This window comes from Vicugna pacos, chromosome 6, assembly GCF_048564905.1.
Source record: "Vicugna pacos chromosome 6, VicPac4, whole genome shotgun sequence".
Taxonomy (NCBI): Eukaryota; Metazoa; Chordata; class Mammalia; order Artiodactyla; family Camelidae; genus Vicugna; species Vicugna pacos.
Window position 1 is genome coordinate 22,054,326 of NC_132992.1, and position 22,678 is coordinate 22,077,003.

At 44.8% G+C, this 22,678-nt stretch overlaps 2 protein-coding genes across 7 annotated transcripts in view; one reads left to right on the forward strand and one right to left on the reverse strand.

Moving 5' to 3' along the window:
* The window catches only part of ZNF106 (zinc finger protein 106), a 56,115-nt gene extending 45,471 nt beyond the window's left edge, over positions 1-10,644 (forward strand). For all 4 annotated transcript variants that reach the window (XM_072962604.1, XM_006201695.4, XM_072962605.1 and 1 more), the window contains 7 exons: positions 1,571-1,762; positions 2,283-2,345; positions 3,054-3,173; positions 3,688-3,759; positions 4,577-4,648; positions 6,253-6,399; positions 6,813-10,644. In XM_072962604.1, the coding sequence (XP_072818705.1) occupies positions 1,571-1,762; positions 2,283-2,345; positions 3,054-3,173; positions 3,688-3,759; positions 4,577-4,648; positions 6,253-6,399; positions 6,813-6,869 (723 nt within the window). In that variant the 3' untranslated portion in view covers positions 6,870-10,644. The remainder of the gene's footprint in view (positions 1-1,570; positions 1,763-2,282; positions 2,346-3,053; positions 3,174-3,687; positions 3,760-4,576; positions 4,649-6,252; positions 6,400-6,812) is intronic.
* Positions 10,645-11,166: 522 nt separating this feature from the next.
* CAPN3 (calpain 3) overlaps positions 11,167-22,678 on the reverse strand; it is a 42,956-nt gene continuing 31,444 nt past the window's right edge. For 2 of the 3 annotated variants that reach the window (XM_072962612.1, XM_072962613.1), the window contains exons 9-21: positions 22,342-22,502; positions 20,964-21,133; positions 20,629-20,640; positions 19,769-19,977; positions 18,999-19,035; positions 14,201-14,278; positions 13,767-13,824; positions 13,617-13,681; positions 13,065-13,133; positions 12,897-12,975; positions 12,561-12,677; positions 12,212-12,270; positions 11,167-11,807 (exon numbers count right to left, since the gene is read on the reverse strand). In XM_072962612.1, coding sequence (XP_072818713.1) covers positions 11,781-11,807; positions 12,212-12,270; positions 12,561-12,677; positions 12,897-12,975; positions 13,065-13,133; positions 13,617-13,681; positions 13,767-13,824; positions 14,201-14,278; positions 18,999-19,035; positions 19,769-19,977; positions 20,629-20,640; positions 20,964-21,133; positions 22,342-22,502 — 1,141 coding nt within the window. In that variant the 3' untranslated portion in view covers positions 11,167-11,780. Of the gene's footprint in view, positions 11,808-12,211; positions 12,271-12,560; positions 12,678-12,896; positions 12,976-13,064; positions 13,134-13,616; positions 13,682-13,766; positions 13,825-14,200; positions 14,279-15,262; positions 15,377-18,998; positions 19,036-19,768; positions 19,978-20,628; positions 20,641-20,963; positions 21,134-22,341; positions 22,503-22,678 lie in introns of all 3 variants that reach the window. The other variant, XM_072962611.1, reaches the window with a different exon arrangement.

Here is a 22,678-nt window from a genome sequence, read left to right on the forward strand (position 1 = left end):
GTGATAGGTTTGGTTACTAAATAATTGTAGCACTCTACCCCCAAGGTCACTTGGTCATCTTTTAACAGGGTGTTGGAATGTTTTTTATGCCTGATTACAGTATCATTCATATGAGTACCTACTCCTTCCACCTGCTAGCTGGAACTATGCATAAGGGATGCAATAAAACATGTCATGGTTTTTGCTTTTAAGAAGCATAAAATCAAGTTAGAAGAATCTAACACATATATAATCAAGTGTCATGTCCCCTTGATGTGAATAGATCACAGAAGGGTAGTTAGAGAAGGTTTTTGCATTCTAGATACAAAGTGCTAACAGCCTAGATTAGATTTGTTTATGGCAATAGAAATAAAGAAGAAAGAATAGATTTAAAATATTTTAAAGGATAAAACTTGATAATTACCCAATTTTCATCTATTTTATGAGATTAATGTAGTCAAAGGTGGATAGAAGTTAGGAACAAGACTTTTGGGGCAAGATGATGACAAGTTCAGAAGATCTTTATTTATTTATTTATTTTTTGAAATAGTCTTTAAATGGTTAAAAAGCCCCAGGTAAGATAGACCTTGAGCTAGAGATTTGAGAGTTTCTGCAGAGATGCGAATTTTGAAGGCTTGTTAGGGCTGGGCCTTATCTATTTTTGACCAGACTCCCAGAATGTAATGCTTCCTGGGACTCAACAGAAAGCCAGGCTGTTTACCTGGGCCTGCCCACCATCAGGTCCTGAACTCCATCGGTCTGTCTCCCCAGTATCTCAGGGTGACTGAGTTTGGTGCTCAGCTCTGTAGGCTCCCAGCTGCTGCTCTTTGCCTAGTTTCTGGGAATTTTATCCATGCATGACCCTAAAGTACCTTTTTAGAGTTTTGGGTAAGTAGACTTCATGAGCAAGATTGGTGCAGAGATGAGGGAAGCAAATCAAAAATCTGAAGAAAAGGACTATTTGGGAATTCAGGATGTGACTGTGCCACTCTGATTGATATAAAGGCTTCTGTGTCTACTAAATGATGTTAGGAGAGAGGACGTAGAACCAGAAATCAGAAGAATGTCAGAATAACAGAAAGGTGGAGAATGAGAGAGTCTGTGATTATCTAAGTAAGTGGTTCTCAATAGAGAGTTTTTGAAACACCATGAAAAATAGAGTGCATAAATTTTGGATAACAACAACAAAAAACAAACAGTGAAAGAATTCTTGGGTCTGTGGCAAGGAAAAAAATTGAATATGAAGAAAAGTTTGATCATACATTATCATTAACTTAAGGGAAGTGAGAGAGAACATAAAAAGAGAACCAGATTCTAATTATGATCAGGATAGTGTAGGTTGAAGGTAGAAGTGAGTTTATAATGTAAGACTTTGTCCCCTCTTGAAGGGGGGAGAAAGGAGCCATGAACGCAGGGAGAGTTGGAATGGGAATGGCAGGGATTGGGAAGTTAGAGATAGGGAGTGGGTATGAGAACTTAGCACAGGTGTTAGAATTTAGAGTTTGTATCAAGGTAGTGATTTTGGTTGGTTGATGTTGAGTTTTTCCAGCTAAGTTGCTTTTACTTCATATAATGGTACCTTGTTTTTCAGAACAACAAACGACTTGAAATCTTTGAATGCCATGGCCCTCGGGCTGTCAGCTGTCTTGCCACAGCTCAGGAAGGTGCCCGAAAGCTGCTGGTTGTGGGGTCTTATGATTGTACCATTAGTGTACGTGATGCACGAAACGGACTGCTCCTTAGAACTCTGGAGGGCCACAGCAAAACCATTCTTTGCATGAAGGCAAGTATAGCGCAAAAGGACAGGAGTTCATTGTCTGGCACAAATAGAAGGGTTTAAATGAAATTTCCCATGTTGTCTAATGCCTTATTAGAACACAGTCATCTTGCAAGTGCAAGATTATAATCCTTTTCTAAATTTAGGCCTGGATCGTGACAGGACATACTATTTTTTAACATATTAATTGAGAAACAAGTAAAAGTATAAAAACAAAAAATAAAAAAATAAAAGCATCTTACTGTAGAATGCAGATATGCTCTAATGCCCTTGTAGGCTACTTCATAATCATTCTGAAGAGGCAACAAACCCAGTAATACATTGTCAATTCATCAGAGTACTTAATGGTAAGACATAAGTTTCAGTTGAGAAAATTTGTCTGAGAAACTTATTTTATACCTAGTTCATGCTCATTTCAGAATAGGATGGAAATTAGAATTCACCAGTGTGCATTAGAAGTTAAAGGAAACTCAGAAGCTAATACTAAATCTAACTCACTCAATTTCACTGAATTTTTTTCGTTAAGGTGGTGAATGACCTTGTGTTCAGTGGCTCCAGTGATCAGTCAGTCCATGCCCACAACATTCACGTAAGCATGTTGGTGTAAAGAAATCTTTTAATGGAAAGGTGGTTAAAGCTTGAATGATTCCTCAGACTTACTGCAATTTAAATTAAGCCCTTTTTCCAATGAAGGGCTTAATAATAATGCCTGTCCCTAAGCTCTTGGATAATATTGAGCACCCTAGAAATTCTGATCTCATAAAAATTCTTAGTGGGGGACAGACTCAAAGTTTATATAAGGTTTAGTTTGAATGCCTTACTTAAACATGAGATGAATTGAGCATCTGAGGCTCTAGGAAAGTGGATATGCTATGAAGTTTAAAATAGAACAAATAAAAACAGCCGAGAGACTCTGCTCAGGATATAGAGGCCACTTTTTGAAGCTCAGTTCCTGGTCTGTAAATCTTGGGGTGATCCAGCCTCAGGGACTTCTTGTCCAGATGCAGTGCTGTGGCAAACGTGAAAATACTTCCCACGCTGTAGAATACATACAGATAGAATTGTGGCCTCTTTCTTTCTGTGACACTAAGTTCATTCCATCAGGATACTGTGCATATATTTTGTATAAATAACAAATGCTTATGGGAGTACTTCATCTGTTAAAATTAGTACAACTACATGTGTGTACAAGTAGTCTCAGAATTATGACTTATTAGAATTACAGAATTATAAATCTCAAAATTTGGAAGGAATCTTGAAGGTCAGTCTGGTGACTCTTATCTCTCTTCTGATGCAGACTGGTGAGCTTGTACGGATCTATAAAGGTCACAATCATGCAGTGACTGTGGTGAATATCCTAGGAAAAGTGATGGTGACTGCCTGCCTGGATAAATTTGTTCGTGTCTATGAATTACAGGTAGACTTTAGAGCCAGTATTTTGCTTGAATGATTTGGCAAGATTGTCTTATTTGGACTGGGTGTTGATTTTATATGGAAAGGCTGGGGTGGAACCCAGGGATCTGCCTTCTTCACAAGTGCTCTCGATAATTATCGAGAAGCTGGTGAGATGAGGCTTTCAGAAACACTGCTCTGAGAAGCATGGTCAGGCTTACAGGTGTCAAAAGTTAAATGGCCTGTGGCCAGCAGGCATTGTCTCCAACACCTGTCCAGTTCTCCTTGTTTGCAATTTCAGATTTGAGACTTTGACACTATTGGTTTTATTTTTTCCAGTTACCAGCTCTTCCCTTGAGGAGGAGGACTTCTTGGAAAGATTACTATTAGATTATGTTTCTACACAAGTGCTATTGATGCTTTAGCTTGGTACCTCAGGTGTAGTTTTAAAGCTGCCAAAGGCCTTCAGGAACTATGCTTATTAAATGCAAGGTATAAATAACCTTAATTCTCTTTGTGTTTTTTTCCCTCCACCTAAGTCCCATGACCGATTGCAAGTTTATGGAGGACACAAAGACATGATTATGTGTATGACCATCCATAAAAGTATGGTGAGTATCGTTTGCCGTGCCACATACTTACCTTTGAATGTGTTTACTAAGAAGTCTGCAAACTGTTAATAATGTTACTACTTGTCACTTCCAAAAATAACATCTGTTTTTAATATGCCTCATTATTGAATGTCTTTCTATCTCCTGGTATTATAATATTGAAAAATAATCCAGTAACACTGTTGAAGATTTCATTTTTTATTAATATCTGAAATAATTACAACAAAAATCTGATGCCACTATTAAATAGAAGATAAATTAAGATGTTTACCAAAAAAAAAATGTTGGTACTTTTTTCAGAGACATTATGATTTGAATGGTACTTTGGAATAGTCAGGAGATTTGGCCAGCGTGGTGTAGTTATAACAGACCTAAAAGTAGACGCTAACTCATTTAACCCTGATAATCTTTGGGTTTATTTTATTTTTAAATTACAAAGTTGAACCAGAGTGGATGTTTTTCACACTGGAAGCAGTAGAACCTTATGTTCCACTGAGATACAGTTGCCTAGTATGTAATGCCCAGTAGAAGCCAAAACTACACCAGTTAAAGTGTAGGCGGGTACCTCTAAGCCCTGCCTCTTCTGCTCTCTGCCACGGTCCCCAGAGTGGCTCTCTAGGGAGCACAGCTTCCAAGTGTCCAGACTAGAAGATCTAGAGGATACTTTCCCGTTATGGCACTCTGGGGATGGTTTGGGTTTAGTTTTATGTTTTCTTGTTGTAGCTCTACCAGTAGCTTTTGACTATTATTTTGAGGTTGTTTTGTAGTAATTTGTTGTGTGTTGTTGTGGTCTGATACAATAAACCTTTTTCTCCAGATTTATACTGGCTGTTATGATGGCAGTATTCAGGCTGTGAGGCTAAATCTGATGCAGAATTACCGCTGTTGGGTAAGGAGTGAAACTATCCTTGTCACGAGACTTTGATGTTGCTCAACCCTGGGCCAGTTTCCAGGTCTTCATTATCATCGATTTAGCATTTCCATGTTGAGCGTCTACTTGATGCCTTCCACTGTAGGACAAATAAGTTTTATTTTTAAAAAATACATTAAATACTTCTATACTTCTTTAATGAAAAGTCTGTCTTAAGATGAGATGTGAAGTATATTTAAGTATCATCCACTCAGAGATTATCTCCTTGGTGTGTTTTGTTTTGTTTTACTATTGATCCATGCCTATAAAAACATCATCAGTTACAGAACTTTGTGACAGAAGAGTAGAAGTGCTTTTATTTTCCTGACCTGCCCACACCACTATACCCATTCCTCAAGCATTACATGTATTAATAGTTTGGTTTGTTTCTCATTGGTTTTTGAGGAGTAGGCAAATAAAAATTTGTATTCTTGAAGTCCTAAACCTCAGTTCACTAGACTGAATTGCGTGGTTTTTATTTTTGGGTAGGGGCTGATGATTAATTCTCAAAACGCTCACACTATCTCTTGTAAGCCTTAATTTGTTTTATCAGTTCCAGTAATTAGTAGTAACCAGAGAAAAGTTGATGGCACTGAATTTATTTTCCCCCTAAACCCTAACCTCCTTTTCAACATTGATGAAATGAACTTGACACTCTCCATTTTAAAATTTGATTTTAGGTTTGTCTATGGCCTAATTACTTTTCAGCTTTTTACACATCACTGTCTTTGATTTTCAGTTTTTTCAGTGAAGGCAAGCAAAATCTGTTACAGCAGGATCCAGAATATAAAAAGAGAGTTAACTTGCCTAGAGAAATGAGGAAAATACCTTCTGGTTTTAAAGCTTAAAGGATAGAATAGTGCTGGCAGAGAAAAAAGTCAAATTTGCACCACTTTTTAGAAGTGAGCATGTTAGAATTAGAATCGTTAAGATTTCTTACAAGCTTCTAGGGAAAAAGCCAAAACAGAGAGTCTTAATGCTTTCTGACTAACAAGTGAAACATAGCCACATTTATAATACAGTTTAAAAAAAAAAGTAATCACAAGGCTATGATTCAAGCGATAAAAATTGCCAGTGAAGTCAGGCTTCCTTGGCAGACAGTTTTCTACGATGAACATTTCCACAAGTGCAGTTTCCTTTATCAGACGTTTGTGTTTTCAAGTTTCCAAGTGAACAGTTCTTAGAATTGTTGAAAAGTAACCCTTTAAAAGTGTTACGGGAAAGCTCTTTGCCTTTTTAAATAAATGGACTAAGAAACTCATTTTATGGTAGCAAGATAAGCAAGAAGTATGGTTTAAATTGAATTTTATGTAACTTGTCTGTCAGTATTTGCTAACCTCTTATCTAGTGATGCATCTTAATGCTTTGCCTTCTCAAAATACTGAAGTGTCTAGAAGACTTCCCAGTCTTTTCAAGGTTCATTATATTGAAAATTGATTTGGTTACCTCTGACTTTGTTGAATTTTCCAGCTAAGAATAAATTAAAGAAGAGGGGCTTACCTATGGGATACGAGTGAACAAAGTTCTCATTGCACGTTTCCTATGCCCTTTATAACTTACCCTTTTATTCTGTTTCTCTCCAGTGGCATGGTTGCTCTCTGATATTTGGCGTCGTAGATCATTTAAAACAACATTTGCTGACTGACCATACAAATCCGAACTTTCAAACTCTGAAATGTCGCTGGAAGAACTGCGATGCTTTTTTTACTGCTAGGAAAGGATCCAAACAGGTACATCAGTGGGATTTGAGGTCATCCTGAGGTCATTTGACTGCTCAGAGCAGGGTTTATTAAACCTTTTTTTTTTGCTTACTAGAATGTTCAAATTGCAATTAACAGGGAGAATATTGGGATTTTTCTTTTTATCATTCTTCAGAGATTTGGGGGATAACTTAATGAGGTTTCGGATGAAAAATTAGGTGGTTTTTGAGAAAAAGCCTAAAGAAAATGTTTTCACATTTGCAATCCAGTAACTGAACCTAGAGTTTTCTTACAGTGTTCCTGTGTTAAGAACTCCTCTTTAAGTGCATAATTCGGTAAGAATTAGCAAAGTACTGGGTCATAATTGCCCATTGTAAGATGTACCCATGAAGCTCTCCTTGGCTTTGACTTTCTCTCATGGACCCTTTTCCCTTTATTCCTAGGATGCCACAGGACACATTGAACGGCATGCCGAGGATGACAGCAAAATTGATTCATGAAGTTTTTGCCTCCCATGTTGGGATGTCTTCAGTTGAACTGATTTCACATCGGCCCCTTACACAGGCCAATCTCTTCCCTTCCCCAGTGAAGCAGGGAAGGAGAAAGTGGTTACTAGCCAGGCTGACCACTAGCATAAGTCTGGGCAGCTCTATGGGATGATAGGTTACACTTATAAATTCTTCCTGGAGGTTTGTCAGATTTAAACAGATTTTTAAGGAACTCTTTTGGAACAGCATGGAATATAGTACTTTATGCTACTAGTGTTCTCAGAGGTTTATTAAAGATATAGATCTTAATTGGTTACCCAGTTTGACCCTAATCATACATCTATTTTATTGATTTCAGCTTGTGATTTTAGTTTAGATTCTTATGATGGTTTAAACCTGTAGTCAGGCTTCTAAGTACAAATTTGTTCAAATGCTAGATTTTTTGGATCAGTTTTAATTTCTCCTTAATAATTGCAATCAGTTTATTGTAACAACTGGGTATTTAAATTGGAAGCAAATAGTTTCCTTCCTTAAGAATTAGGTACAGTGTGTTTCAATATTCTCCTACTTTGTGGATGGACAGATCTGGCTTTAAATGCTAACGGGATACACAGTAGATTTTTAACAGCTAGAGTAACTGCTCTTCTGATTATATTTTAGGAACTCAGACAGCAAATCACATAATGACAAGTCCTTACAGACAGTACTTCCTGTTGAACTCTGCAAGTTTTGATAGAGTGCTCCGTTCAAGGCAGTGCACAGACTTGACATCTGCTTTGAAAATCTGGGCACTCACTGCAGGTATTGGCAGGCTGTTCGAACTGGAAGTGTAGCCTTTATTTCCTTTTCTGGTTTCTGACTCTCCAAGTGGGCTGTGGGTTTGAAACCTTTTAGTTTGCTTCATTGCCAACCCCTCTCTCTTCCCCTCTCTAGCTGTGCCTAGACTGACAGCAGCCATCAAACACTTCCTCTGGGCTCACAGGGTGCTTTCCACCCACCCACAGTCCCCAGATGGGGGAGTCAGGATAAAGCAATGAATACAGTGTTTAAGGCCTCAGACCAATGTCTTAACCTTCACCTCCCCACTTGCTGGGAAGGAAGTGTGAAGTAGGGTGAAGGAAAAGACCCTACCTGTCCATTGAGAGTAGCCAAAAGAACAAAGCCTTCGTGAGGCTGCTTTGTTTTTGGATTTTCTCTGGACTCTTAAGAGAAGCCATAGAAGTGTTGCTTTTCAGCCTTTTGTTTCTAGATTCTCAAAACTCTGAAAGATTCTACAGAGAGAAAGAGAGGAGAAGGAAAAAGAGCCCAGCGCCACATACCAAGCTTCAGATGTGATGCCTACTTTTTCTTAGGATTGCAGCGCATCCAGGTTTATCTCCACCCCTGTTAGTGCACACACTTCTCATATGTCTTCACTCAGGCCCTAGGGCAGGGGACCTCGCTACAGGTTCATGGATAGGTTTCAAGAGAGTATATGAATCCCTTGGAATTGTATGCAAGACTAAGAAAGTGTTCTTTTTTCCAGGAAAGGCTCCACTAGTTCTTACTGGATCCAAAAAAAAAGATGTTAAGAACTAGTCTTGGAGCTACATCTAGATAATGAATGGCCCCACAAGCTATTTACTTCTGTCCTTGTGAATGGGACTACACTATTGAGAGTTGCATGATACATGAGAGAAAACAGAGAAGATCCTGTTACATAAAGTTTATTTGTGCTGTTTCTGTCTGAGAGTAAGCAGCCTTTCCCATCTCTCACCCCCATTTCCTGTACAGGTGACCAGAGGAGCTAAGTTGTTCCGTGGGTTTGGGATTGGTGATTTCTGCGTTGGCTGGGCAGCGTGCTGAGAAAGTCTTGTATGCTCTGTTGCATAGGTGTCCTGTCCTGCCTGAGGACATGTCTGAAAAGATGAGAGTGGTGGAGCCTTTGTACAGCAGGAAGGGGGTATGTGAGGTGCTGGGCAGTTGTGGGGAACCATTGAATGTATGAACAGACTGATGGAATCAGTAAAAATGACTTGAGCTTAACCTTTATAGAATCGTGCAGTCTATCTGCCTTTGTGCAGTTACGGATGCTCCTTGTACGTGTATATGCGCGTGGGCACCTATACTTGTAATACTTTTCTTCGTTTCGCAAAAATTTTCTTTGAAGCCATGGTAATAATGTCTTTGTTTCAAGAATATGTAAAATTCATTTAATATCAGGTTAGTGTATTGCCTTAAATGCACTGTTCTAGCTGTCTCTTTAGAAATAAAGGCACCGTAAGCATCTTGGCTGCTTATGGTTATGTGTTACTACTTTTAAGTGTCTGGAAAGTTAACGCAGAACTTAGGCTGTTTGTAAGTCTTCTCCAGTGTCTTGACTGAGTCTGGCCCTCTGTGTCCCCTCGGAGTAGAGCAGTGGCTCAGGGATTTTGCGGTGACTCTGGTATTTAGTACTTAATGAAAGAAGGAAACTGTTACATAACCTGACAAGACACAACTCATTTCTTGTAAGGAGCTAGAGGCCATTTTTAGAATGTTATTTTTAATTACTTGTGCCTACTTCTAACAGCTAGAAGCCAAGAAAACCGTAGCATATGTGTGTGCATATGCTAGTGTTTTAATGGCATTTGTTCTGATGAAATACCAGTCACTTCAAGTATTATCCTGAAGTTTTTTTTATCAGGTTCAGAATTTTGGCATAGTATTCTACTCAGTATAAAGCAGTTAAACACAATGAAACAAGACTCTAAGAGCAAAGAATTACCTTGACCTGATGTTACTTGAATTGGAGAGAGCGTCATTGCTACTACACTCCTGCTTTTGCAGTTTTTTTTTTCTGCCTCAGAAGACTTAGCAGTTGAGTGTTTAGCTCCTGACCTGCCTATGTTTATAGGCAACGTTATTACTGATTAAATGATTATTTGCTTAACAGAGGTTTTTTGTGTTTTTTGTTTTTGTTTTTTCTTTTTGGTAGCTTATTGAGTAGACAACTTTATTGACTAGGTATCTGGATGATTTGGTGGGAGTAGATGTGCAACACTTAGCAGAACGGTATGGTTTATTTTATGGGAGAGAATTCATTGGAAGGGAAATCGAAGTATATTGTAGAGTGGAATTTAAGCAGCACATACCTTCTGGCTTGCTCAAATAACTGCAAATTTATATACACTGACTTATGAATTTTGTTCCTGTTACCTAAAGGAAAGCTCCTAAAACTGTTAAGAAGTCTATGCTTGCCACATTGATAAAATAGTGATTTCATCCCTGCCCCAAATCATCAGGATCCTTAGCATTTCAGGGAAGCTGTCTAACAGATAGGAGTAGAAGCTATGGTCGAGATGATTGGGGTTATACTGAGTTCCATGAACAAGTGGATGTGAAATCCTGATGTAAACCAAACCTACTGCTTATCAGACAACAGCCTCTAACCTCACCTCCAACCGCCAGGTATGTGGCCCTGCTGGGTCACATGGCGACTAACGTTTCCCAGATTTGCTCTGAATTCAAGGTAGTAGCCCAATTAATTGGAGGAGGAAAGAGTTAAGGAGGAGAGGCTGTGGAAGATCTTTATCTTGCTTAAAAGAAATATATGCCCTAGAGCTGCTCCAGCACCCTTGGTGTCTGATTTTTTTTTTAATTAAATGTGGATTAGACGAATGAAATCTGATGACTCTTGACTACAAATGTTCATAAGCAAATAGCTTAGCCTTCTTACATTTTGGTATAAAGCTGTGAACTTCCTAACTTTGTAAAGCAAGATAAAAAGCGAATATAAGAGGAAAATAAAGTCCTTTTACTAATTGTTTATTTTTGTTACCTTATCTACATATTTATAGCCAAACCCTTCCTTCCCATGTTGGTGTAGAAAACAAGAAAGAACTTGAATGGAAAATGCAAGATCGTTAGAGATATCCCACAGACCATGGTCCAGATAAGTTTAGCAAACTGATACATTTAAGGATTTGTCCAGGGTCATAGAGCAGGTTAGTTAGTTAGTGGAGGAGCTAGAATTAAAAACTCTCTGCTCCATTACACTCAGGTAACTGGCCCCTCTGGTTATAGGTGACCCATTTTGTCTTGATGTTCTAGACACCATCAGCTATTCCCCTTCCTTTCCTCATTTATTTTGGAAAGCATCTCAGTGATTCTTGTGCTCAAGAAATAGCAAAAGGCATGATTAAAGTGGGGTTCAGGATCTTTTTGTATGTAAGTGTATTTCCCTTTGTTGTATTCTGAAACCAGGGCTCTCCGTATGTGTTGGGTAGGAGTGGAGCTACTCAGTCCTGCTATGGCTCACATCTGAATGTGAGAAACCAAAACACCATCAAACCAGCCATACATGTGCCTTTATTTAGATCAGTGTTTTTCAGAATGCAGCCAGACTTAAGAGTCAGATAACCCAAAGTGTTCAGCCCCCTTCCAGTGAGCTTGTTTACCCCAGAGCAGGCCCATCCTGAAACAGTCAGGCGGAACTAAGTGCTCGTTGGGTTACTGTCCCGTGGGCGGGAGAACGTAAAGGTGATAGAGGGCTCTAGCACGAGGAGGTGCTGAGTGCCACTGGCAGCTGCTTCTGCGAACAGCCTAGAGCAAGCTAGGGAGAGCATTTGCCTCAGAGCTGAGGCCACTCAGACTCCAAGCAGAGCTCTCACTGCGCTGTAGCTAGCTGAGGCAGACAGACACACTTGCCTCCATGTAGCAAAGGGACAAAGTTGTTCTCCCTTCCTCATTCCTTAACTAAAGGATCAAGCTGGGCATGACAGATGGACAGATGCCCTGAGGCTGAGAGGGGAGTGAAGCAGAGGAGGAACAAGACTCATGAGGCGCCCGGAAGCCTGCTGGGGGTGCAGCTACCGTGTCCTCTGAGGTAAGTGTCTCTGGCTCTGTTGGGTGAAGTTGAAATCCTGAGCGATCCTGCATGGCCTTGGATGAGGCCAGCTTGGTTCAGGCATACATGGTGAGCTGCAGCCACTGAAAGAGGAAGTCCCAAGATCAGAATGCAAACAAGAGAGAGCCCAGCCCTCGGGATCTAACAGGGTAGAGGAAAGGGACAGCTCCAGCATGCCAGACACTGGGAAGATTTTCTAAGAAGCAGCAGTTTACTGTATCCTTCCACAGATCTCTCCTGGAAGGTACATATTTTCCAGCATAAAGTCATTTTAGGAACAGAGATCTCCTTGGGGCCTTTCCTAGTACATATTCTTATGAGCCACATCCCACTGAGCTGCAAGCTTCCCTTTATGTTCCTTTCCTGTCCCAGCCCTCCACCACCGTTGGGAATTGAGGAACACACAGTGTGTCCAGTCTTCCTCATGGATTCCTCCACCTCGAATGTTAGGGTGCAGGGGGTGTGTACCGCTTCTGTTAGGCTTTACCTCTAGAACGTTGAGTTTGATGATACCATCTCCATCCTTGTCAAATGCATGAAAAGCTCCTGTGTGGAAGAATGCACAGGCCAGAGGCCAGTTACAGGCTCACTCCCTCCACTACTATAACTGGTCTTAAGAGGACCGTGTGGTAAGTACTGTCCTTCGGCACAAACATCTGCCAGGTAGAGTAACACCAGTAACCCTCCCTTTGCCATCCCATTCTGAGCCTAAAGAGGGCCTTTGCCTTTGTTCGGTCTGGATAGAATGGACTGGAAGGTGATCAGGCTGAGATTCCCGCTGTCACTGCGGGAGATGGGGCAGAAAGGGCACAAGAGAAGGGAAGCCCTCCACTTACTGAACATGCCCTCCAGCCTGACGAAGCAGCAGATGAAACTGTCAAAGTCGATGTTCATGTACTTGTCCGCATAGCGCATGGTGATGATGTCATAGAGCTGGTTGTTGAGGTGGAATCCTGTGGAGGAGAGCACAGGAGAGGAGGGAGTAGGGTTGGAGTCTCACGCCTGCTTTCTATCGTCCCTGCATCCTGGTCACTCTGTGCCTGGGAGAGGAAAATGAGAAGCGCTTTCTCGTTCCTTTCTCTAGTCGGGCTCCAGTGGCCCAGTGCTCCCCTCCCATTCCTGCTCCCACCAGCTCCAGCCTGCATCCTGGCCACCCTCTTTCTTCCCCACACCTGCGTCATTGACTGCATTTCGCATCTCATAGCTGTTGATGGTGCCGGACTGGTCTGAGTCATAGTGCTTGAAAATTTTCTGGCAATAGAAAATTTGAGGACAGAGGTCACACACTAAACCCACGAATCAATCCCTTCCTCACTCCCACCTTCCTTCTTTTGTCCCACCTGCCAGGCCTTAATCTTCTTCCAGAGGTGATGGAACTCTTGCAGGTTCAGTTTCCCAGAGCCATCTGTCTGGAGGAAGGAGTTCAGGGCTACAGGGCACATAGCAAAATCCCCCTGGATTGGGAGAGGGGTTTCTGGGGGATTCTGCAGGGAAGGTAGCCCTAAAGGACGGCTTTGCCCAGGATATCCCACCCACTTCCCTATCCTGGGATTTAACACCCACTCTGTACCTCCCCAGTCAAAGTTCCTTCTCTATAACCCAGGGAGCCTTTCTCCTAAGGACCACTTTTACTGGGCAGGACCCCAGGCAGGATCCCAGGCCTGAGGTAAGAGCAGGAGCCAATGTTCTTTCTGACTATGTCTCCTCCAACAGCCCCATTCAGATCAGCAGTCAGGCAGTTCTGACTCAAGACCTCCTTAAATCTTGCCCTGGGCACCAATTGGGCCCTTCTGCTTGACTGGCCACCCCTCATTAGTGCCCTAGCGCCTCCCCCCCAGAGGCTGCACAGGGTCTGATGACAGAGGGTTGGGAAGGGGTGGCAGGAAGGATACGTCCATGAGAGCAATCATGCTACGGCAGGACTCGAGCGTGAACCCTTGTGTCTTCAGGTCCTTATCTGGGAGGTATGGAGAAGAGGGAGGAGCTGCTTTCAGATAACCGGATGCACACTGGCCCGTCCCCCTAGACTTTGAGCCACTCACGTTTGTTCACAACTCTGTTAAGGATATTCTTGAGCTCATCTGCACAGATCTCCATGTCCTGAGGAGGAAGGGAGAGGAGTCATGGTTTGAGAGTACAGCAGCTGATGGAGCACTGGTTTTGCAAGACAAATCCCAGCTGTCCGTGGTTGTCAAGTCCCTGTTAGTGCTCTTCTGTCCTGGGGAAGCTGGGGCTTTTCTGAGGAAGATGCACTGCACCCTCAGCTGTCCAGACTGCAGTGGGCAGCTCAGAGCCACCCGGTGGATGTGTTGGTCTAAAGCTCAAGGACTTGACTTGTACATTTCTGTGCTACACTCATATACCCTGTGTCCACCAATAGCTAAAATGACCTCCACGGAACAATAATGAAATAACTGGCAAGTGAGCAGTCAATCAAGGAGGGAAGTATCTGGGAGTGGGGTTGGGAGGTACTCACATCGCCAGCTATCTGCCTGAAAATGTTGCGGAATTGTTGCTGTTCCTCACTTTCCTGGTCAGTATTGCCAGGCTGTGGCTGTGGAAGCACAAAGGAAAACTGGTTCGCGGGGACCAAAGAAATGGACAGACCTATGAGGAAACTTCCTTCTGGGCTGGAGGAGCCAGAGTGCCTATAATAGTCCTAGGTGGCAGCAGGAGCTAGGCACAGGGCAAATGCTCTTCTTTCTGGAGTGAGAATCATCTAGGCCCCAGCAACCCTTCACTCCATACCTCCCCAGCCCAAACACCCCAGCCAGAGGAGGTATATGAGCTATGCGGACAGGCATACAGCCCCACTGGTCCTCTCCTTCCCTCCCCACCAACTAGAGCCCTCTCCGCCGACCGTTCTGAGCCTGACCATCCCAGCCAAACTGGCTGCAGCAGGACAAAGGGAGCCAAATCATTCTGATACCTCCAGGCGCTTCTGTCATCAAGGCCAAACCCTCAGAGGACGCCCCTCTCCTCCCCACTCCGTTGCATGGGCACAAGAGGATGGAAATGGCCCTGGATTTATCTGTGGACTTTCGCCTCTTAGCCTCCCCTCCACTAAGTTCTATACGACCACCTCTCCCCACTCCAGTCTAACACCCTCCCCTGAGCTCTAGAGAACCTATTTCTGGTATCAGCTTCATTTTCTGCTACTGTTCTTTATCCTCCCCATTGTTAATGACACCAGGAAACAGGAGTTGTTTGGTCTCATGCTCTCTCAGGCTGCTCCTGTTTCAGTCTTTACATCCTGCTTCCTTCATTGTCCTGCTGGATAGGCTCCAGCGCGGAGGCTCGGCCTGTCCTTCCCACGCCTAGGACCAGCCTGGTGGCAGCTGACCCCAAACCATTCACCCAAGCAGCATCCCAAGTGTTAGAGGAGAACTCGATGAGAGAAAACATCAGTGTGACAAATTCAAACCTTTGGGTGTTAAAGAGACACCCTATCCCTGAAGCCCCTCCCTCCCCCATGGACCCCAAGAGCATAGACCTCGGTTGTGGACTGGCCACCCCTTTCATGCACATGCTCAGAAACCTGTGGGGATTTCTCTTGTTTATCGGGGCTTGTTTTGTCTTTGCCCTCCTCTGATTCCTGGTCCACACCCAGCTCCTTGTTGCTGTTTGCTCTGTCTGAAACGAAGATGATGGGCTGGAGAGAGGAAGGAAGTGGGGAGGGGGCAGGAAGGAAACAAGGATTACAAGCTGAGCGGGCACATGGAGGCAGCCTCCCTCCTGGAGCAGCTTTGTCCAGTGGAGAGTTAAAAAGCAGAATCGGGAGCCCTTGAACCTCAGTTCAAGCTCCATCTCTGCCATGAATAAGCTGTGTGACTTGGGGAAAGATGCTAAGTCTCTCCGGACTTCAGTTCCTTATCTCCTCATGGTAGCATTATGAGGGTTAAACAAGGTAGTTAGTACATGTTAAAATGCTAAGAATGCTAAAAGCAGTGTGATCTAGTATAGTGATCTCCACAAGTATTTTGTAGACTTTTCCTTTTTTTTTTTTTTTTCAAATGGAAACACTTCAAGGAGTGCCAGGGCTCTTTTTCCAGGTGAAGCCTGTTGCAAATCCCCTTCTAGGCCTCTCTCTCCAAACTAAAACCCCTCGATGTCACAGGCCCTGATGGACTCTGCTTGCTACACGTGTCCAGATGGCAAAGGGGAGAGGGGAAGGGAAGCGTCACGTATGCGGCTCTTGAGGAGCTGCTCAACTTGACTGGTTCAAGGGGGCACGGAAGGAGAGCTGCCTGGGCAGCTTCCCCTCCTGGGGTCTTAAGGGGAAAAGGCCCTCCTGACAGTGACAGCCCCTCCAGGTGTCCTCTACCACCCCTTCCACAGAAGGCTAAGAGAAAATGGGTGGGGAGCAGACAGAAATAGAGGAGGGAGAAGGAGCTGTCCTGTCTACAGAGCAGGCAGCTGGCATTGCAAGACCCTCACTCTCCATGGAAGTCCTCACGAAACACTCACTGCACCCAGAGGAACAGAACCCACTGCCATTCCTGGCAAGAATCAAGCCTTACTTAGCTTAGCCAAAAGAGGCGGTGCTCTTTTTGGTTTTTTCAGGACTTCCATATCAGGCCCATTTTCACTGGTTGGCCATCTTCTCCCTCCCTCTTAGGAGAGGCAGGCTGTATAGAGTGTGTTGGTTCAGAACACAGATGGTGGAGCCAGACTACCTGTTTCCAAGTGCGGGCTCTGCCACTTACTGGCTGTGTGGTCTTGGGCAAGTTAGTCAGACTGCCTGTACCTTTTCTTCCTCTGAAGACAGAGATGATAGTACAGGCAGACCTCATTTTATTGTGCTTCATTTTACTGTGCTTTGCAGATACTGCATTTGTTTACAAATTGAAGTTTTGTGGCAACCCTGTGTTGAGCAAGTCTATCAGCTCCATTTTCCCAATAGCATTTGCTCAGTTTGTGTCTCTGTGTCACATTGTGGTAACTCTTACAAAATTTCAAACTTCATTAAATTCAAACATTTCAAAAGTTCAGACATTTATCAAACAAAATTTCAAATGTTACCATATTTGTTATGGTGATCTGTGATCTGCAATCTATGTTACTATCACCTGATGAAGGCACAAATGATGGTTAACATTTTTTAGCAACGAAGTATTTTGTAATTAAGGTATGTACATTTTTAAAGACATAATGCTATTGCATATGTGACAGATTATAGCTTAGTGTAAACGTAACTTGTGTATGCACTGGGAAACCGAAAAAGTTCGTGTGACTCGTGGTGGTATTTTGCTATATTGCAGTGATCTGGAACTGAACTCGCAGTATCTCCGAAGTCTGCCTGTACCCATCTCATAGGGTTGTTGTGAGGATTGGTAGAATCCATGGAAAGCGCCTAGAAGTGCCTAGCGCACAGATGCACCCATTGCTGCAACAGGAGCTCAGGGAAGGGAGTGGGGAGCAGGGGTAGGGAGCAAGGGGAGGATGCAGGTCCGGTGCACACATGCTCACGCACACACACACTCCGTGCTCTCTGCCCACTCACCCTGTTACACCCACCTTGGTTTTTTTCTTTTTCTGCACAAGGAAAGGAAATCATAAATGCAGAATAAGTGTAAAGCAAGATCCCAGAAAACCCAGTGGTTTTTGGCTTCCTGTGACCTGGTCCTCAGTGTGAGGTGAGGTTCCAGGGTCCAGAAATCCAGATCACATGGAGCCAAATGAGACTGGAGAGTGAAGGAGAAGAGATCTCCAGGCCTAGGGACTGACGGCTGCTATGGCTTTGTTTTTATAGTCTGCTCCCCTATCGGGCATAGCCAAGGAAAGGGATCTTCTTGGCAAGTGTTTTGTATTTTTTAACGAAGTTGGATACCAAGGCACCAAAACAGTGGCTCACCCAAACTGGCCTGAAAATGAATTTTATTTGACTTGTAGAGTTTTTGTGTTTTTGGTAAAATTAGGTCTGGCAGGTTGCACAGGCCTGCGATCCCCAGTGACAGCAATCCAGGGAGCTGAGAGCCAGCAGCTCTCTGCACCCTCCAGATTGCCACAGTCACCATCACTCCAGTCGTCCCTCCAACACTGAAGCCGAGTGTCGGTTGAGAACTACAGGCAAATGTACCAGTGTAGGGACACCAAAACCCACAGACCTGCCCGCTCTATCTACTCAGTTGGATGACATGCCAGTTCCCGTAAGCTTTTGAGTTTGCAGCTCCTGATAAATGCTCTACACTGATTACCAACGTCCAGAAGATAAGAATAGGGTCAAATGCACTTAATACAAAACCTAACATCTGTGATAATTCAGAAGGCACTTGGAGACTTGCCACTGGCACAGGGTCAGGATTAGAACCAGGAGTGGAAGTGACACTCCACTCCCAGAAGACACTTCAGTGAGGCATTTGTTGTCCTCTTTTTGGCCCAGGACACACCCAGAGAGCACAAGGGACTACTGATTAGCCAGAGCCCAAAGCCCAAGGCAGTCACAACACTCCTCAACGCAAGGAGACCCTAACACACACCAGCTCCGTGCGTCTAACACTGGGCCTCCCACCCCTGGGGACAGGACCCGGCAGGAGAGAGCCCGAGTCTGGGCCAGAGAATCCGGATTCGAGTTCTAGCCTTGCCACTTATAAGTTCTGTGAACTTAACAGAGCCGTTTAACCCCACTGAACCTCTGCTTCCTTATCTGAAATCCAGGGATAATAACCATATTACATCTCAGAAACCTTGCAAGGATCAAGGGAGATAACACATGTGAGAAATAGCTTGTAAGATGTAAAACATATGAAAAATAACCACCATTTGAAGGCCTGTGCCGTGCCAGACACTTCAAATACATGATCTCATAGGTTCAAACCTCACAAAAGCCTTGCAAGGCACATATTATCACCCCCGCTTTACAGAGTGGGAAACTGAGTCAGAGGGATTACATAACTTGTCCAGGTCACCAAGCTGGTGGGTAGAGGACCCAGGTTTTGATGCTGACTTCAGAGCAGTGTATGCTTTTTTTAATGTGAGATTCCACCTCATAATCCAGTGTTTGCTGCTGCTGCTGTTATCATCCCTTCCCTCTAATTGTTTAAACAGCTTCTCCCTCTGGGACTCTCTTCTGTCCTTTCAGCCTCTGGACTGACTAAGTGGCCCCAAGACATAAGGCCGATGATTTCAGAACATGCCAGATTTGCAATAACATGGAGTAACTTGCTGTGCACACCCCAGACTTCATGTCCCTCTGCTGATATCCACTCCCCCCTCCCCTCCATCACCTGCCTGCCCCTCTGGGCCTTTTCACACGTAAGAGCCAAGCCACTCACCACTGGCCGATCCACGGAGATTGTATTTTCAACTTCCCTGTGAGAAACACAAAAATGAGGGGATCTCAGTGTCACCAGAAGTAGGAAGCATAGAGGGGATTTACTCAGATCACATGGCTTCTTGGAGCCAAGTTGGGACTGACTGCAAGAGAATCCCAAGAACTAACATCTCCTGCCACAGGTACCATCCCCTGCAGCCAAGTGCAAATACAGGGGTTCTTGTTAGCTTTGTCTAGATTTCCCCAAATGCATGACCCAGCCACCTACCCATGGACCTTGTGTTTCTTTTAGGGATCAAGGTCCAAGTGGCAGGACCTATGAACTCATCTGTGGTGACCAAGAGGGCAAGATGTGGCCTTGCTGGCTTCCCTGGCCACCCTGTCTAAAAGTTCAATGACCCCCAACCAGTCCTGTGCCTCTTCTCATTTTATTTTTCCTTTGTATCACCTATCTAACATACTCTACATACCTTTTCCTATACATTGTTGTCTCATGATGGAATATTAAGCCCCATGAGGGCAGGGATTTCTTTCTGTTTAATTCACTGCCTCAGTGGCTAGAGGAAGAATGCCTGGAGCATAGCAGGTGCTCATTAATTATCTGTGGGTTGGATGGGTGGGTGGATGATGGATGGAAGTCGGGGAGATGTGGCCAGTGGCTCAGGAGGAGGGGAAGAGGTACAGCCTGGTCAATGTATCTCAGCTCTCCGATCTCTAGAATGGGCCATGTGGGCTCTTAGGGATGGGTGTGGAAAGCGGACTGGGACTCACTCAGAGAGGTTCCTCTTTTCAGAGAAGACCCGGAGGATGAACTCCCCCTCCTGGTGGGGCTCGTAGGTGGAGGGCACAATGACGTACTCGCTGGGAGGCAGGCGGAAGCGCTCAGACACCTCCCGCATGTTGATGTAGGTTTTGCTCCTGGCCTTGGAGGCGTTGTACAGGAAGAAGTCCTTCTGCAGGTGCTGCTTGTTCCCATGCATCTGAGAGAGAGAAGAGCCCAGGGGACCTGAGCCCCTCAGGAGGGACACCCTGTCCTGCTCACAGTCCTCCTCCAGGGAGTCCTCCTTCCCGACTTTCTGGTCACCCATTTCATGGTCAGGACCTACTGGCTTCCAATTCCCAAGGCCTCAAATAGCTTCAACATCCCTGGAGCTCCCTACCCCGTATCCTCTTCCTTTTCTGTTGTGATCCAGAGGTGAAGGTCAAGTCTGGCATCCCCCACTAGGGGCCACTTACCAGAACTTCTGCTGGTCAGCTCCAGATCACCTCCAGGCGGGGGGAAGGAACCCAAGGAGGGAAGGGGCTGTGGTTGGGGCCTGAGGGAGGCGATTCCTCCATCCCAAAGAGAGCAGTCACCCTCAGAATGTGTCTGTGTGACTCTGTGTGCAAGTGTGCACGAGAGAAAATGAGTGTGTCACAGTCAGGTGGGAGGGGAGAAAGGGCTCATCACGGGTGGTGGATGGGAGGCCGTGCAGTACCCTGAGGCACCCACTCTGGAGTTAGGTAATGTGGGCAAGGCCCTCTCTTGTCATTGTCCTGCCCACAACCCCACAGGAAGCTTCCCGATGTGCCACAGATGGGCACTGGACCCTGGGGAACGCCGCGCACTGCTGGCTGCTCCACTTCTATACCTCTTTGGGAACCTTGAGGAGAAACAGAAAATGAAGATGCTCAAGTTCTATGGATTTCAGATCTGAATAGGGATGGAAATCTTGCTAGAAGGGATGCTATCAAGCATAGAGTGAATGCTGGGGTCTGACTCCCCATGTACCTACCCAGACAGCCCCCGCCCCACTCCACCTCCTCCAGACAGGGTTTTTCCACTCATAGCAAACTTGTAAGAGGTTCTGACACAAGTGGGCCTGATACCAGGAATTCTGGGGGTTTCCAAGTATTGAGAAGCCTCCTGAGAGCCTCCTCCCTGAGAAGGTGTTTCCTGAGCTGAAGCTGGTCAGGGACAGCACACCTCGTAGATGGCGAAGCCGATGGTGAAGAGGTTGGCCCCCAGCTTCCGGTCCTTCCGCCGATTCTTCTGCATCAGGGCCACCAGGAAGCTGCAGATCACCTCGGAGTCATCAGGGTCATCATCCTCCTCCAGGAGCTTCAGACGGTACTGCGGGTTGGTCCAGAAAGTGTCTGTGCCCCCCAACCCCGAAAGGAATCATACATTCAGATCTGCCTCTCAGAGAAAGGGCAGGACGGGAAATGAGACAGACAGAATCTATTTATCTCCATCCCTCCATATCTAGGTGTTCAAGTATGTATGGAAAAAATGATTCGGGCATTTGTCTAATTATTTTGTTGTGGGAGGTAGCCTTTATACCTTTATACAGGTGGAGCTGCACTGATGGGCCGTGTGGCTCCTCCTTCCTCTCTGAACTTTCATCCTCAGTCTTTGCTGATGGCTTCACTTTCCTCACCTGCCCCTTCAATGCTGTTGGTCCCCAGGATGTGGTCCTGGGACTCTCCTCTCACCCATCACTCTGCCTCCCTAGGTTGTCTTAGCCACTTCCACTGTTTAACTGCTCCCTACAAGCTGATAATGCCTGAGCTGACGATCTCAGCCTCAGTTTCTCTTTTGACTCCCTCCCTCCCTCCCTTTTTCTTTCTTCCTTCCTCTCCCCCTTCATTTGCTCTTCCCTCCCTCCCTCCTTTCCTCCCTCTTCTTTCCATTCTTCCTTCCTTCCTCCACAAATATATACTGAGCCCCTGACGTATAACCAAGTACCATTCTCATTTGTGCACCCAGTTCTCTGTCACACATCTTCACGTGGATATTCTACAGGTGCCTCAGACTTTCTATGTCCCAGAGTAAACTCCCCTCCCTGCAAGCCCACAGTCAACTCCATCAAAAACAAACAGCACACCAGTTTTTTTCTCTAGTCTGTCTCATGCTGCATCATTGGTACCATCCACTTAGGTTCCCAACTCAATGTCGAAGTCAGTCTTCCTCCTTCCGTCTTCCCACTCCACATCACCCAATCTTCTCTCCCCTCAACCTGCCTCGTGGCCCCCACACCCTAATCTCTGCTGCTCCTGACTTGGCCTAGGCTTTCATTGTCTCTGGCTTGAACCCTTGTAGTAGCTGCTAACTCAGTCCTCCAGTCCCGTCCTCAGCATTCTGAACACAGTCCTGTTCTGACACAACAACCTGATTAAAAGTTGCCACCAGCTCCTTGATGCAACCTCCTCAGCATGGAGGATTCCTTCTCAGTAAAATGGGGAGGGTTTAATAAGACAACGTATATCTGGGGCTTAGTAGAGCCTCTGCAAGTGCTAGTTAATATTATTCTACCTGGAACTTGTTCTGCTTGGACCCTTCCCCCGTCCAGAGCATCCCCCACCTGGGAAGTTGCGGCAGCCTCCAGCAGAGCAGCCCCTCACCCAGCGGCCCTCATTCACGGACACGGTCCAAGTCTGAAGCTTGTCGGACTCCAGGGCATCAGCTGTGAGGTTGCAGATCTCCAGCTTTGTGAAATGGTAGATGAAATCATCATATGACATCCTGAGAGGTTGGAAGAAGAGACAGACCCATGTGGGAGGCTGGGAAAGGTAAGACTCCAGGATTAACACAGCACAATAAATAGTCCAGAGGAACTTGGTCATGGTCCTTGAGAGGACTCTGTCCTTCCTTTGTAAGGTAAAGACAGTCAGTTATGATGTATCTATTGCAATAATGAC